Source organism: Ips typographus, unplaced genomic scaffold (genome assembly GCF_016097725.1).
Source record: "Ips typographus isolate SLU unplaced genomic scaffold, UJ_Ityp_2.0 IpsContig35_part1, whole genome shotgun sequence".
Taxonomy (NCBI): Eukaryota; Metazoa; Arthropoda; class Insecta; order Coleoptera; family Curculionidae; genus Ips; species Ips typographus.
Window position 1 is genome coordinate 74,873 of NW_028098574.1, and position 16,758 is coordinate 91,630.

At 35.9% G+C, this 16,758-nt stretch overlaps 2 protein-coding genes across 11 annotated transcripts in view; both read left to right on the top strand.

Annotated features, from left to right (window-relative positions):
- Positions 1-11,569, top strand: part of FoxP (forkhead box transcription factor P) — a 67,833-nt gene extending 56,264 nt beyond the window's left edge. For 3 of the 10 annotated variants that reach the window (XM_081995015.1, XM_081995021.1, XM_081995023.1), the window contains 12 exons: positions 1,209-1,427; positions 1,490-1,994; positions 2,671-2,760; positions 3,506-3,683; positions 4,376-4,719; positions 4,794-4,838; positions 4,914-4,990; positions 5,050-5,151; positions 6,575-6,756; positions 9,478-9,550; positions 9,608-9,723; positions 9,855-11,569. In XM_081995015.1, the coding sequence (XP_081851141.1) occupies positions 1,209-1,427; positions 1,490-1,994; positions 2,671-2,760; positions 3,506-3,683; positions 4,376-4,719; positions 4,794-4,838; positions 4,914-4,990; positions 5,050-5,151; positions 6,575-6,756; positions 9,478-9,550; positions 9,608-9,723; positions 9,855-10,071 (2,148 nt within the window). In that variant the 3' untranslated portion in view covers positions 10,072-11,569. Of the gene's footprint in view, positions 1-1,208; positions 1,428-1,489; positions 1,995-2,670; positions 2,761-3,505; positions 3,684-4,375; positions 4,720-4,793; positions 4,839-4,913; positions 4,991-5,049; positions 5,152-6,041; positions 6,191-6,574; positions 6,757-9,477; positions 9,551-9,607; positions 9,724-9,854 lie in introns of all 10 variants that reach the window. The other 7 variants (XM_081995016.1, XM_081995024.1, XM_081995025.1 and 4 more) reach the window with 6 other exon arrangements.
- A 1,877-nt stretch (positions 11,570-13,446) lies between these two features.
- Positions 13,447-16,739, top strand: LOC145739720 (uncharacterized). Its single transcript, XM_081995026.1, is given in 8 exon segments — positions 13,447-13,601; positions 13,898-14,118; positions 14,176-14,331; positions 14,389-14,564; positions 14,629-15,137; positions 15,196-15,418; positions 15,468-15,956; positions 16,007-16,739. Coding segments are annotated over 7 exon segments (1,962 nt in total). The 5' UTR covers positions 13,447-13,601; positions 13,898-13,916; the 3' UTR covers positions 16,214-16,739.
- Positions 16,740-16,758: the final 19 nt, after the last annotated feature.

The following is a 16,758-nucleotide window of genomic DNA, read 5'->3' on the forward strand; positions in this document are numbered from 1 at the left end:
GCGTGCTTGTTTTGTGTAATATTATTTTAATAATAAGAAAGATAAATATCTCTTGGTTGCCGAGCATAACCCTTATATAAATTTAGAGGATGGCGGAGCCGCTGTCGCTAGTTTGAATATTTCTCACTTTTGAGTTATAGAGCAAAAATATTTTTACGGATCAGTTGAATCAAAAGATTTAAAATAACCAGAAATTGAGTACTTTTGACTGGACGAAGTGAGATTATGCTTATGATTAATGAATCAGTTATACTACAGTTTAGTATATTTTCACTCAAACCAACTTTGACAAAGCTATTGTATGATGCTAAGAACTGAAACATATGGTGAATGTTCGAAGCCTTCTAAAGGTGAGAAGGCAAGGAAAAATAATTTTATGAGGGTAAATGAGTATAAAACAGCATGCGGTTAGGTGAGAATCATTGATATTCCGGTGGTGACGTCTTGTGGAAACTTAAAAAAGTTGACGCCCCCGTGTTGGCTCGGTCTCGCATATTTCATATGCAGGAGGGCTGTTTTGCTTGCCGCGGCAATATTATTTCCATATTTTTCGCATAATGCGCCGCTGTATATGGGTTTTATTTCATGTGACATCATGGTAATGCATTTTAACATCTTATCATTCATTGCGGCGTCTTCGCAACTCTTTAAAAAGCGCGCTTCTTCCGGGCCATTGCAAATATAATTTAGTTTATGGGGGTTCGACCCGTATTCCTAAATTTATGCCCAGTTTACGTTGTTTTATGTCCGCAGAGGGAAAACAACTACTCACTAACTGATAAATTAGCATAGGTTTTTTTTTCACTTAAAGTAAGCCAATTTAAAAACATGCTGCCTCTAGAATTGGCCTATAAAAGTGAACGTTGAATTTCCCCCCGAGGATATTTGGATGTCGGAAATGGACACTCCATAAGTAATAAGCTTAAGACGGTATGTTGATGGTTCGACCGGTCGTTCCTCTAATCCCTTCTTGAGCAAACATCTTGCTGGATAACTTAATTTCTCCTTTACGGCCGATTGGAACAGCCTGGGGTGGTCCAGACCCTTTAGTATAGATATGAGTGGGTACGCGTTGCCAGCCTCAATTAGAAATATAAACAACGGTTTTGTAGGGAATGTGTTTTGATTGTAAACATCAGTTTATCTGAGAAGAGGCCGACCTAAGAGTCCTTTCCAAATTAATTGTTAATGCTTTGTTTTCTTTGTAGCAGGCGGCGTCCCTCGAAAAAGTTTTAAAAGAGCAGCAACAGCATCAACAATTAAAGCTAGATAGAAGTGATTGGGACCAAGACAGAGGAGAACGAGAGTCGAAGGGTAATGGCAGCGTTAGCCCTCATGAGTCAGACCATCACGTGCAAGACGACTCGTCCTTACCAGCATCGGACTCGCAAAAAAATCTCTGCGCTACCATTCCAGCCGTATCACAGGTATTACCTTTCAGCAATCTTCTTTAGATTACTTACTCATTTTATGATCAAAATTGTTTCAGACGGAATCAAAACTAGGAAATGAATATCCCCCGTACAGTCAGTCTCAAGGCAGCGTACCGCCAATGATACCTTCTCCAGCTCCAAACTTACACCACATACAACAAATTCTCCATCAACATGTCCTCAGCCCTACTCAACTACAGAACCTGATGAAGCAACATTCACTTCTTCAACAGCAACAGCAGCAACAACAGGTAATTTCAGACCGATTAGACCAAATCGTTGCACAACAACTTGATGGGGTCCTTCAGCATCATCAATTAGCGGAACTAAGCAAAAAACAGATGGAACAGACTATGCAACAACTACAAGAGCAGCTTCAACTGAATCTCATTCAACAAACACATATCCTTCAGAACTCCGATAAGAAGAAAGCCTCCGGTTCTCTTCAACAATTGAGTCTTCAACAGCAGCAAATTATTCAGCAGTTGCAATTGGTACAACGACAATACGTGATGCATCAAGGTATGGGTATGCAGCCATTGATGGGCTCCCAGATGCAAGGTAATACAAAACATGGTTTTTGAAGATCAGGAGTGAAGATTCAGAAGGCTTAAAATGTTCTCATTAATATTAATTTTTAATGCATGCGAAATTTCTAAAATACAAATTTTTTATTGAAAAAAAATATGAAACGAAGATAGAAAATGAAGGGGAGAAACGGCAAGATTATATCTCGTGGGCATAACTCCAGCTTTTAGGTACGTATCCAAGTCAAATAGGAATTTAAGTTTGGGCAAAGCCATTTCAATGTGCCGATGGATGAAACGTCACGATGGGCAAGAGGACGGCTAATCACGTGCGGTTAAAACTCTTAGCTAGTGACGACGTTTTCTTTGACATAAATTTTTACGTCAAGTAAATCTTTGAAGGGTCGACATTGGCTTGGCACTGCCCATACCTAGAATCCCTTTTTCCTTGGTATCCTACCTAAAAGCTGGAATTAGTCTCCATTTTCTGATGAGTGTTTTAAGCGCACGTGATTTGTTTTGCCGTTTTTTTTTTATAATTTGTTAAATCGATATGTTGTCAATATACCGATTTATATTTTATTTCACAATTTTCATTTTGACCTAAAGGCACAAAAGATGATATATACAATGTAGTATAAATACGTTTCAGTCAAATTTGATGAAATGAAAGACATTATATTATAATAGATATATATTTTTTAATTCAGGTTTGAACTCGAGAGACGTCATGAGCCCTTGGAAAGAAATGAACGATCAACAACACATTCTAAACAATAAGCCACCATCTGAAATAAATGGTAAGTTCTATTTAACTAGTTTTATAAATAAGGCGGTTTAAACAATAAAAATAATTATCCGGCGATTATTTATAAAGCGGTGCCAGCGAAACCGAGATTTTTCAAAACTACCGCCTCCGTCCGGATAATTTGTTTATGGAACATGTTTAGATAAAAGTTTATAATTAAATTCCTAGTTTATTGTTAGTGAAGCACATTTATGTAAGGTCCAGGAAGATGGGAACGAAAAATGTGTCATTATGTATGAATTCGTTTATTTTACGCGGGCGTTAAATAAACAAATATTGCCTCTATACGCGTTGAATCACGATAGTAAAATTATATTAAAAGCTCATTTATTAACAAACCAACAGCATCAAAATATAAATGGGAATACACTTCAAAGAGTCGGGTCAGTGAATTGTGTGTATCTAAATCTTAAAAAAAATACCAGTGTTATTTTTTTGCTCAATTTGTATACTCTAAAAGAATACTCGTAATAATTAGAACAGAATATGTTTTCAGTTACCTACTCGCTAAATTTGAGCTCGAAAAAATCTGATTTGTGTCATGTTATCAGCAAAAAGTAAAAATAAATTTAAAACATTATTGAAAGTTGTTAAGCAGCTTGGTTGTTAAATAGTGCAAACAGTTTAAATAAAAATGGAATCCAAAATTAAGGGCTCTTTCCTAACATACGCTGCAATAGAGTTTTTTGTTCTTTTCGGCAATCTTGGTAATTGGAAACTGTAATCTTTGTATACAGACACTAATTCAGGACTATTGAGCATACCAAGTCGAATAAGCAGGGAGGATTCATTATCGGATGACAAACCTATCAGAACTGCAACCCCCGATCGGGTTCATCATCATCTTTACGGCCATGGAGTGTGTAAATGGCCGGGCTGTGAAACTGTGTGCGAGGATTTGCAAGCTTTTATCAAGTAAGTTAGCAATGATCAAAACATAGGAAAGAGAGAGTGAAAAGTCAACATTAATTTTGGTTTATATTTAGCATTTTATGAGGTGATTAATATGTAAAAGAAAAGAGGGAGATTAAGTAAAACACCAAATTACAATATTTTCGTGGAACAGGCGACAAAAGAAAAACCAACCTGGCATAAATTAGACAGGACCGGGCGCTTTAAAAACTCTAATTATGCCATGTTTAATTAATATGCAAGGCGTTTGATTGCGGTGTTGTCGGATCTAAATGTTAATCTTCGACAAAGGCCTTTATTACTTCTTAACGTTGAAGAAACGGGGAGAGAAGTTTGGCTTTGCATTTTTTATTTATCTCTGTCTTACCGCTAGCTGCGGCGCCTAAAAACTGAATTTAATTGGGCCCGGTGGGAGTTATTATCTCAAACCGATTTTAACCATACAATAAACGATCAATAAGCAATTTACCGAAAACAAACACGATAAATTTTATCCCCTTTAACAGTTTATCTACATCGTAAACCCTCTTATTCAGGAAACTCTTTAAGGGGGAATTCGCGTTTTCAAAACAAAGCAATTACGTAATTTTATGGACAATTTCCGTGTCCGTCAAACTATTTTATTTTGCACTTTTTAGATCTTTAAACCCACACTTCTTTCATGCAAATACGGCACGTTCTGCCATTGTTTATAGGCACTTAAATACCGAACACACCTTGGATGATCGATCTACTGCTCAAGCACGTGTCCAAATGCAAGTAGTGTCGCAGTTGGAGTTGCAACTTCAAAAGGAGAGAGATCGACTTCAAGCTATGATGCACCATTTGCATTTATCCAAACAATTGGGCTCTCCAGACCCTCATAAAGATGTTACTCCTCCTAAAATCCCCGTGAGCACGGCAGTACCACCTCCTTCTGTTAACATGGGGTCAATGGTTTCTGCTGTCAGATCACCGGTACTACACTCTCCTGCTTCCAATGTAGCTGGACCAATCAGAAGAAGGCTGAGTGACAAATCGGCCCTATCATTGGCCGGGGGTAAGTGATAGCTGTTTTACTAGCGATATAAACGTCTTAACTTAAAGGGGGACCTTATTTCATGCTGCTTAAAGGTTTACCCTATATGCTCGAAAGGGCTGGATTAGATGTACAGCAAGGTACTGATTGTTATTTCAAATCCGTGAACGTTCAAACAAGTTCAAAAATTCAATCGATCATTTCTCACCTTTCAGAAATCCAAAGAAATCGGGAATTTTACAAAAACGCGGACGTGAGGCCTCCATTCACTTATGCCTCTTTGATTAGACAGGTAACGTTCGGCATTTTCGTTGTTTTGCAACATTGGAGCTTATAGATAATTTATTTTAGTCTATCATCGAATCTCCGGATAAACAGCTTACGTTAAACGAAATTTATAATTGGTTCCAAAACACGTTTTGTTATTTTAGGAGAAATGCCGCTACTTGGAAGGTATTGTACACTTTTTTATTTATTAAAAACGTTGAATCAGACCACGAACTGCTTTAATTGCCAGCATAATAATATCCAACAGGTTAAACGAAAGAAAGGGACTGATTCAACGTCAATTTGATGTTTTATAAAATGAACCTTTGGTGTACCAGGTGTATCACATTAAATAGACACATGAGGATATTCAAAATGTAGTGATCCGTAGAGACAGTTCGTTTTATCGGTACCTACTTTGTCATGAAAGTTAAATTTCCAAACTATTCACGATAGATCACTGTTATACATAATAAATATTTCTCTGAATTTGATTTGAACAAAAAGAAGTTGCTACAGTTTTTAATATCTTCATTCAGTCAGTTTGAGTGTGAGTCGCCTAGTATATAGTTAATGGATACTTAAGTTTGATAATAATATTAATAATAATGATTTTGTATCTGAGCTTATATAAGTGAAGTGTGTGGTTTTCCGGTAATGTACTTAACTGTTTAATTCATAATTTCACCAGTTTACAGGAGTAATTTAACTAAAGCGCTTCAGCTTGCATGCCACCCTTACTACATTCATTTTTAGTTCTTTTTGATTTTTATTTTTGTCAATCACAACTTTTTTGTTGAGTTATTTTTTTAACTATTATATAGTTGAATCAAACTGTTTTTAGTTATTTTTTTAATATAATGTTCAATTTGCTTAAATCCTACCACAAACTGGGCAGTCATTAAATGATCTATTTGCGTATATCAATGGATATTATTCCAAGATTGACAATTCTCTAACTAACGGATTGAACAGTGTTTGTAAAAGGGATTTGAGCAAATGAGAACCGGAAAGCGCAAGCTTGCGACTAGTGCTAGGCGCGTTGTTCAACCGGGTTGTGTTTGATTTGTTGTTAGAACGCAGTTCGCCACAACCTGTCCCTCCACAAATGTTTCATGCGCGTGGAGAACGTGAAAGGGGCCGTGTGGACCGTCGACGAGGTGGAATTCTACAAAAGGAGGCCACAGCGGTGCTCCTCGGGGCCGCTGGGCCAGCCAGTCGTCGGGTACGTCCCTGGATTTTGCCCCACTGCGTGTGGTGCACCTTTGTACCTTTGTGTGTTTTGTGGTTTTTTATTATCTCTTTTTCTCCCTTTTTACATATATATTTATCCCTCTTTTTATATCTATACATATTTTTATTAACAATATTTTGGCTTGTGTGGTGAGAGTGAAAGTGTGTCTAGCCGGTTCAGTAACCGCATGGAGCAGGCTTGAGCTACTAACTGCGGCGGGTAATAGCGATGATGAAGGTACGACGCAGGTCGATAAGGTTTGGGTTTGATCCATACGTTTAGGCATTTGCGGGTCGCGGTTTGGTCGAGCCGAACCAATCTGAAGTGACCTTGACTTGATTGTTGTCTTTCTCTTTCTTGGGTCTGGTTGTGTAGAATGCGATTCGCACGAATCTCTCCCTCCACAAGTGTTTCGTGCGCTACGAAGACGACTTTGGCTCGTTCTGGATGGTGGATGATGCCGAATTCGTGAAGCGTCGCCACCTGTCACGTGGTCGACCACGGAAATATGACCCAACCCCGTCACCCACACCACCCCACTGCGCACAGTCGGCACAGTAAGCACAATCAGTTCAACTGTCACGTCGTCTGTCACGTGACTATGCCGTGATGCGTGTGATGCTGTCTGCTCGGCTCGCTCTGCTGCGCTTTACTTATATTTTTGACACCATTTTACGTTGCTAAGACATTAATATATACAAACAATATAAATATATGTAAACTCGTTTATGATCAACGAAAAAACCAACCACTCAACCAAACGAAAGAGAAATTTAGTAGATGGTCGATGTGCCTAGAAAATGGTCTTCAATCACGACCGAATAGTCAAGATTTTCTCAAGCCTTGTGTGTTTTTTAATAAATATATAGATAACGGGTGTTATATACAATAATTGTTATGGTCGTAGTTGGCTGTGGTTCTCTCGTTCTAGCATGAACGTAGGTCCGTTGATAAGTTCGTATGCAAGAGGTTAGAATTATTTGCAACGTTATCTAAGACATACGCGTTCCATAGGCGACCTGACCATAACAATAATTGAATACCCGTTATATTGGGAAAACTACAATAACAATTTGAAGCCGAATACGATATTTTAGACTGATAGTTGTCTCTGTTGATAGGTAAACAGCTCAGCTGGAAATGTTTAAAAACTTTTTTATATCACGTCTCAGTAACGCTGGAGTATTCTTGAAAAAATGTTCGAAATTAGATCTGTTCCTTCCTATTTGTTGAACCTGACAAAGTAAGTCTCTGCCAAACATTGATAGACACTACACCATTGAGCTTTCTTTCAAATTTAAGCTTCAGACACCAATATCAGTTTTTCTTTGTGCATTGTACAGATTTTCTCAAAAGACAAATTTTTACCACTTAGACTTAACTCATTTTCGCCACTTTTAATCTTAAAACTTCTTTAAAAATGTTTAGTATAAATTAATGTTTTAGCTTCAAGACCTTGAAAGTTGTACGGTATATAATTACATTAAACTTAAGTGCAACTTTTTCGGTTTAGTCTTATCGCCTGTTTTATTAAACATCGAAAGAGAAAACGGCTATGAGACAGTATCGGTTCAGTCAAGTCGGTGTTATAGCTTTGTTTACTATTAGAAATGCTAAGCCTAGATTCGAGTCCCTAAGTTAGCTGAACTTAGAAGCTTTTATTGGTAAAGTTCATCGAATTAAAGGATACGTAGAGTACCGATGCCAGACACACACACAACACAAAGTTTTAGTGCTTGCTTATTTGACTACAGTTTGCATGCAGTTGCCAAAAAATCAATTCTACATATGAACGAAATCTTGGCCGACAGAAACCAAACACGTAGTTTTTTTCATTTCCACGACGCGGATATTGCATGAAACAAAAAGACCCGGACAGCTGTTGTACATAAGCGAAATCCCATAATATCGTTTTTTTTACTTCATGTCCGGTTTCGTGTTTAACCACAGATTTAATTGGGGCCGTACATTCAGAACGAATACAGGGATTTCTATAATCTTGTTGGAAAATAACTTTGCCAGATAGTAGTGATTCGACAAACTTTTCGAACTATTGTCTATTCAGAGTAAAAAAAGATTAACAGTTGAATCGCTAGGTATCTAACATTATATCGCCAAACATCGCTCAAAAAAAAAAAATTAAACCTTACTTTAAGCTATTTTACTCAGATCGATTAAGAACTTCTCATTTGTCACAATATATAAATAAACAAGCAAAAATTATTTTCGGAAAACTTTCAGTAGCCAAAATCTTCATATCACTCTCTATAATCAAGCTGTGGTTAAATGTTTCATTGGCGATGTAATTTCCTATTAGAAGTCGGATATCCCGATATTCGATTTACGAGTTATTCAAATTGACGGTTTATAGTCTATGCATAGATTGCACGTACAAGCAACAAAAGGCCAATGCAGTTTTAGTGTTTAGTATAAGAAAATCTAGAGCCGGCTTTGGAATGTTTGGAAATAGCGCATAAATACCATGCTCAGACATGAACAGTGCTTTTAATATATTTATTTTGCCAGAGGAAGAAGGAATTGTCTGAACATGTGTATTCCTTGCATTTTGATGTTTTGGATGAATGTGACTTAGTCTTCATAACAACCAAACTTGACGTTCTGTTTTTAAAGAAAAACTATCCATATGATGTTACGGACGACTTAAAATAAACTGATAGTTTTTCTACATAAAACACGTCGTATTTGAAACAGAAAGGTAAACAAATTAATATAGAGTTTAAAGATTTAATCACAATATTTTAAATTTACTTTTTTTCTATCTTTATCTATCTATATGTCGTAGGAGTTATCCCTTTCATCTATTTTTTTACATCAAGATTGTGGTGAATTGATAGTAATTTTACTGTATATGTTAACCACGACAATCTTGATTTTCAAGTAGACGTTCCTGTATGATATAATTTTTTTGTATTTTTTAAATCTTTTTTGCATCATAACTTAAAAATCCACTGCATATTTGCTCGGTTCGGTCAGTCTGCCCAAACCAATGGTCTTCAATTAAACAGGTATGCATTACGTACAGGAACATTAGTACCATTTATGGTGTATTCTACTAAGTGAAACGTTGTTTGAGGTTATTAAACAGCTTTTTACTTTGAATACACATTTTTTTCTAATCTCACTCAATTCGATCCTCTAATGGGCGGGCTCAAAACACACTGGTACGTTAATTTTTTCAACTACTTTTGCTTCTAATTGTTACTCCAACTTGTTATTTATGAGAGTTAAAAATTGTAAAGTTTCTTTACCGTGTTTAGAGGTGCCTCTTCGAAAAGCCCTACGATGAATCACAGTCCGACCCTGTATGCTGACCATATGTCAGCCAACCAGGTATTGATATACTTACAATATTTTTCCCATTTTATTGTTACTTATGGGTTACTGTAGTTTATGCAGGCTACTATGTTGGAAGAAAACAGCTTGTCTTTCTTGACTGGTGCTTCGATGTTATCAGGACGACCTCGAGATAGATCAGAGTCGCCGCCACATGATCATCATATAAGGTAACATAAACAGGCTAAGATTATATATTATATAAATTTTGTAGTTTTTCACTTAATAATCGAGTATTAAACAACATACCGTAACGTCGTAAATTTTAAAAGAAACATTAATAAATCAATTTGGATAACAGATCACCAATGAATGGAGGACTTCACATCAAACAGGAGCTAGCAAACCAAGAGCACCACATTGTACGTGAGCCGGAACCAATGCATCACATGATCAAGAGAGAAATGCATGTAGATGCGTACGATGATATGGAACAAGAGCAACAATCGGATAATATGGCCGAAGATTTGACGGTGTCTTCGGATCATAATGATCAGGCCAACGTCTTAGACGCATAGTAAATTAGTGTTCAGTGATAGAAACTAAATACAAGGATCTCGAATGTCACAGACTATAATCTTGACTCTCCGATTTGCGTAGGTTATAGTTAGTTCATTTTTTTTGGTAATCTTTCGTCGAAAAGAAAGACGATTTTTGTACATTTCTGTGTAAATATAAAGTGTTATCTTATAGCGAGAAGTACTGTTATTTGTTTAGGTATGAAATCAGATTACTGACTAGGATCGTTGAATTACGTCGAGTTAAGTTCTTTATATACAGGGTTACTTGTTAATAATGTGGTGAAATGTATTCATGCTTTGGCTGGGCCAAAGGACATCTTTAGAAAATCATTAACAGCAAGGTAGATTTTCCTAATCTGGTTTTTCCTTTCATCTTGTGTGTTTTTTATTCGGAATAAATTTCGAAAAATGGTTAACTGTAAAATACGTAAATAAATGACGGAATAGTTTTTTCTAATTACAGGGTTATTCGTTAAACCAATTTGGCTAAGCCAAAGATTTAGCAAAATGTGGCATTGTAAAAGTAAAGGAAACGTTTTATTTTAGCATATCAGTTTTTTGCTATGCGGCGCCTCATATACGAGGATACGTATGCCAAATAATATTTGTGTTTAAACTATCGTTGCGCTCATATAGTGATGTAAAATAAGCAATACTGTAAATTATTATCGTTAAGCCAACGTGCTCTATATTTATCTTTACAAGAAGGAAAAATATTCCATATCATTATCTAAAATTAAAAAAAACGTATATCAGTGTATAAAAATGAAGGTAGACAACATGTTTGAACTTTGACTCTGTTTCATCGCTACTTCTGCTGTCCCACATTTGGTTTGCAGTATTTCAAACTCATTGCCAAATAAATTTTGTGTGCAAGATGTGACCAAATCAATCATAACTTGCACGTCTGTGATACCCCTTTTAGTTCACTGCTTCTATAAGGATTAAGTATTTTATTATTTATCATTTATGAGTGAAGATCGATCAAAGGTGGTAGTGTTAATCGAGACATATAAGACAGGGGCAATAATGCCAACATATCATGTAGAATTAAAGTTAAATGAAACATTTTACTGCTATTCTAAGATCGATTTTTACCATCAAGTTATTTTCAATCGAGCAAACACTTCAAAGAGTTCATATTCGAGAGGTTAAGTTATTTATTATTGTTATGTATTGCAAACGGTACTATTGCGATTATTAACTCTTTGCAGTACTTTAATACTATACATATTTTCGTTAAGTTCTTATTATTGGTTTTATCCGTCCTTTGCTTATTAGCACAATATTAATTTTAAAGTGTACGTTTTAAACAACTGAGTTGATCGTATAGATCATCTTTTCTAAATATATTTGTTTGTAAATACAATATAAAAATTTTTATATCTTTTGAGAACGAGTTACTCCTTAACTTTTACGTATACATAGTATTTCCAAAAAAGTTGTAACTTATTGATTATTGATGTAAAAGTAAATAAACTAAACAAAAGAAAAACCATCGAAGCTTTATTTCTTATTTACCTTGCTGCGACAAATCCTGAAACTTCAGTTAGATCTCGTATAACATCGAATCAAAATAAAAGTCACAATAAAAAGTTTCTCAGTTCGAACTTCGCTACGATTCACCCTCCTGTTTAGCTGTAATGTAAATAACCCAACTTAGAAGTTTCTTTCCCCCTTGGTGAAGGGTGAGTAGTTAATCCCCAGTAAATGAAATGGAAAATCGTTAGTGATATAATTATTTATTGATTTCAGGCAGCGCACTCTGCAGCATACTATATGACACGATAAAATATGAATCGATTATTTGAACTAGTTGTATTTGGCGAAAAAACTCATAGATGGTGCTGATTATTCCACAAAAAAGTTATATACAGGATGTTACAAAACACAGGTGAAAATGTTCTTTTTTCATGTTCTCAAAAACTATATTTATAGACTTGGACAAAGTTTTTTTAATATCTAAAAAACGGTTAACCGAAATGACTCCAAAGTTTGTACTTTAGTTTTGCTAACTGAATAACATAATTTATTGATCATTTTCAATTTTTTTTTTTGCTGCTTGGCCAAACTGGATGAGACCTACAGTTTATCGTGGGTTCCGCACCACGGTCCTCGGTCATATTACTATGTAGTAGTGATTCTACACTGTTTTCCTCCCACAAGATATCCGATCCTATCCGGCGTGAATGAGAGGCATTTGCAGTGTAAATTCGCTTTGCACACCTTGGGTGTAAACGTAGCAATTTGACCAATTTTGAAAAATTGGTCGCACCGGGGATCGAACCCGGGTACCCAGCACCGAATTCTTATCAGCTCGTCCACCCAGCTGGGTCATTTTCAATTTAGGCATTGGCAAAGTTGGTCATAGTTAAAGTCATGCAATTCGTTTTTAATACCTAGTTTGCCTTCAATGGGCGTGAAGTTTGTAGTTATTTGTAATATTTTTTTTTGTTTGGACAACTTTATCACTGTATCGCAAAAATTAAAGCTCTGACGACATACAGGTGTGGTAAATCCAAAACCGACCATAGGAAAACCGCGTAACGGACAGAGAAACGTACATTATTACATGCGCGGGACTAAGACAGAAAACGAAAAAATATCAAGTAGGCCATATTTTCAGCGCGCTGTTGCCAAACGCCAAGTATCACTCAAATACCGTCGACAAAATAACTTGGCGTTTGGCAACAGCGCGCTGAAAATATGGCCTACTTGATATTTTTTTCGTTTTCTGTCTTAGTCCCGCGCATGCAATAATGTACGTTTCTCTGTCCGTTACGCGGTTTTTCTATGGTCGGTTTTGGATTTACCACACCTGTATACATATTTCATACATGGCGTATAAGTTTGTAACACGTATTCTGAAACACCTTGTACATATTCAAAACTAGGATATAAGCTGCAGTACAAAACATTTCCATTGAATGGTTATGTTAACACCTAAAAATCTGTTGCGCACAATTAAAAAAAAAAGGTAAAACAAAAAATTAGTAATTGAATTGAATGCTTTGGCAGTTTGTTAGAAATGTTGTAGAATATTTAGCTGCTGCACTTAAATAGCTTTGTAAATTACATTTAATTATCATACAGCGAGCCCAAAAAGAATAAGAATAAATCAATCCATATTCGATTTGGCAGTGACCTTTTGCCCCTTGTCAGCGTTAATATTGAAATATGTATTCGAAGCGTGGGAGGTGAAAATCAATAATGCTGGAGCAAAACGAAGGTTTTCGCCCCGTAATATTTCTGCAAACGCATCAAGGATCTGTTTAATTAAACTAAAAAAGCATCATCGGCAAGACAGGCCTCTTGATATAAAAAAAAATAATCAACGAATAAGAAAATAAAATGAAGAATCTCATAGCAAAATTTAATTAAAAAGTTTGGACTTTATCGACCACGAAGGCCTGGATAAATTGTCAAGCATGCGCTTGTGAGTTGTTTAGTCTGTTAGGAAAGGTCGTTTGAAATTTCAGAGCCTGGTTACCCTTCCTCGAATACGTTTTCTGATGCCGATCTGAACGGTAAGTAATTTTCCGTATTTGTTTCTTAGGTTTATTAATTAACATATCCTAGATAAGAAGGATAGGCCATTGGCCGTAGTTACGTAAAATTATTCAGCTTAAGCAATATGAAATGGAACTTCTGGAAGCCAACGCCTAGCACATAGCCTAATTACGATAATTGATATTTTATTAATGCTTAATTATCTCTTCGATTTGCATGCTATTAACATATAAATTCGTCAAATAAGTAGAGAAATGATTTTTTTTTCTGAACCTGTTGAATGTTTTTTACTCGAAAATTGTAAACACTCTAGATTCCTAGAGATATCCAAAATGCCGGCGCTTCGCCTGCTTCTATTGCTCATTGGGGTTTTGCACTTCAGTGATGAAATCTTGGCAGATAGCGATTTGCAAAGTGCATTAGACGCTATAGACCGTCGTCAAAGAGAGTTGGCCGAATTTGAAGAAGCTCAACAGTATGGATTTAATTTTTACGAACAGCCAGAAGAGTTAAGCTTTTTGAATAATGTTGCAGGTATCCAACATATTCTTTTAACTTTACAATAAACTTGTTTATCGATTTATTCAACAGATTCCCATAGTTACGACAAGGACTACTTGGATGACGAGACCTATGAGCCGTACAACAAAAGGTTTACTTCTTCTTTTAGAGAAAGACTTGAAGAAGACAGAGAAAGACAACTAGAGGAACTAGCTCGAAACCTATACAATAATCTGGAAAATACTGGTATTGGATTAAATTGACTTTAATTATATTAGTAACTAATTTCTGGCATATTGTCAGGAATTGACAGGACTAGTGCCAAAGATTTATGGGAAAGGTACTTTGGTAATAACGGATTAAGTTACATAAACAATAACGCCCTAAACAAGCGTTACTATGCTATGTACGGTACCAAAAGCAACGGATTGCGAAAACGAGAACGATACATTGACAATAATGAAGATCCCATTTACTCAGTAAGAATATATTTTGGTAGCGCCTAAACTAAAAATGCCAAACCAACAAAACTATTGTTTATAGATTCACCATCATGTCCCACGCGCTGATGAGCCAGACTATCAAATGAATTACATGAATCGCCACATCCGAAAAACTGGAAACCACCCTCATAGTTATAACAAATTATACATGCTTTCGAAGAGAAGCAGCCCTTTTTCTAAGGAACAAAAGAAATCTGTCAAAAAACAAACCGATCCTAAAGTGGAAAAAGATTTGTCCATCATTTTCGGGACTGGACAAGAAGACTTAGATACCAACAACTTGGGTGAGGGTGTTTTCTCAACCATAGAAAAACCTTCAGAAACGACCAAAAAGCCCGAGGAAACACCACCGACCAGGAAAATTGAAAAAAAGGACAAGCCTAAAATGGACGTCAACAAAGAATCTGATATTAACAAAGAAATTTTTGAACCAGTGGCTCCGCAAAAGTCTAAAGAGCTGAAATTGAAAAAAAAATCTATTGATTGGTCAGATTACTTTGGATTGGATAGACGTAAGAAGTCGGAAAATAATAGTTTAGATAAGGCATGGTAAGTTGGTACTGAATTTGTCTGACCAAATAAGAAATAAGAACCAAAATTCTTCTAGGTTGATGGAACGGTACCACAAAGCGATTGCAGTAACAGCTAAGAAACGCAACGCAGAACTTCGGAATCACGATGCTACTCCTTTGAAGAAAGACGATTCCCATAAGGAACAAGAACATAAAATAACTGAAATGGACAAGAAACTTGAAAAGTTTGAAGATGAGATTGTAGAAGATGCCTTGAAATATACTGGGGCTCGTCAAGATGAAGAAGACTCTAAAGAGGTAACCCACATTATTTATACAGCAAAAAATATTTTAGGATTACTTTCAGATTCAACAAATTAAGGACAATATAATATCTCGTTTGGCACAAGCTTACAACATTGAAAAGATGAGAAACGCATTGGAGGAGTACAAAATGGAAATTGAGAAAGCCCGTAAAAACATTGAGAAGAACAAAGGGCAGGACAAATTATTTCCTGAATACCCTATGGAAGAAAAACGTTTGAGTGTACCGAGAAAAGAGGCTGTAGATGATAGTGGGGAGATTCTAGATGGTGATAATAATATTAAATGCACCAAATCTGGTGAATGTCATGAACAGAATTACAAGTTACCTTCTGATATTTGGGATAACCATTTCAGCAACTTAAATTATGGTTTGTAAGGTTCAGCTTCTGTTTAACTGAGATTTTTATCTGTAAATATTGCAGAGTGTCCAGCATTACAGAGAGCTTGTAATGATGTAGCTTCTGTAGTTGGTTACTACGGACATGTGTTTGAGGCTGCTTGCCATGTTCATCAAATGTGTTTGCTATGTGTAAGTATTAAAATGTTTCTAAAACTCGTGTTGAAATTTGAGACTTACAGAGCAACAACAGCTGGTTTTCGCCTACAAGACAGTGCAACGCCCTCTTTTTAACTAAAGCTTACGAACTCTGTTTAGGCAAAGAAGAATGTAAGAAAGAGGCTCGTCATTCAGTAAGATATTTGCTAGACATCAACAAGTCTCTTCGAACTCAAACATCTTTGAATGATCAATGTGAATTGCAATGTCCCGAAATATTGTCCAAATAAAGTGTCCCAATGCTACCAAATTTGGCCGAATCTGTGTATCTTCCGTCTATAAAGACTCACAACTACTAAGTCTGTACTAAGCAGTACGTATTATATTACTATTATATGTTTAGAGAGACAAATACTTATTGATGTCTAGTTGTTGCTTATATCAGTTAAACAAATAACCTTATAAAAATTGTTGTTGTTCTCTATTCTATTAAATTTGATCCAGTCCTAGTGAAGGAACTTATTTAAGTATTAAGTACATTAATGTCACACGAAAGGTCAATGGTGGACTGTACTTGTTTAATTTCGACAAAAATATTTGAAATATTTAAGCGGGGAATGAAAACGATCTCATTGTCCTGGAATAACTGTTTGACAATAATTTATATCAATCCTACGGAAACATGGCACCATACAGGAACATTATAAAATGCTTACAATTTTGAGATCGTTTTGAGCGACTAGGCGTTTTTAATCGGGATTGAAATGGACTGTATTCAGTTAAACCTACTCAACTGTTCAATATATTTTAAATGTATGTCTTGCGTTTTTTTTCC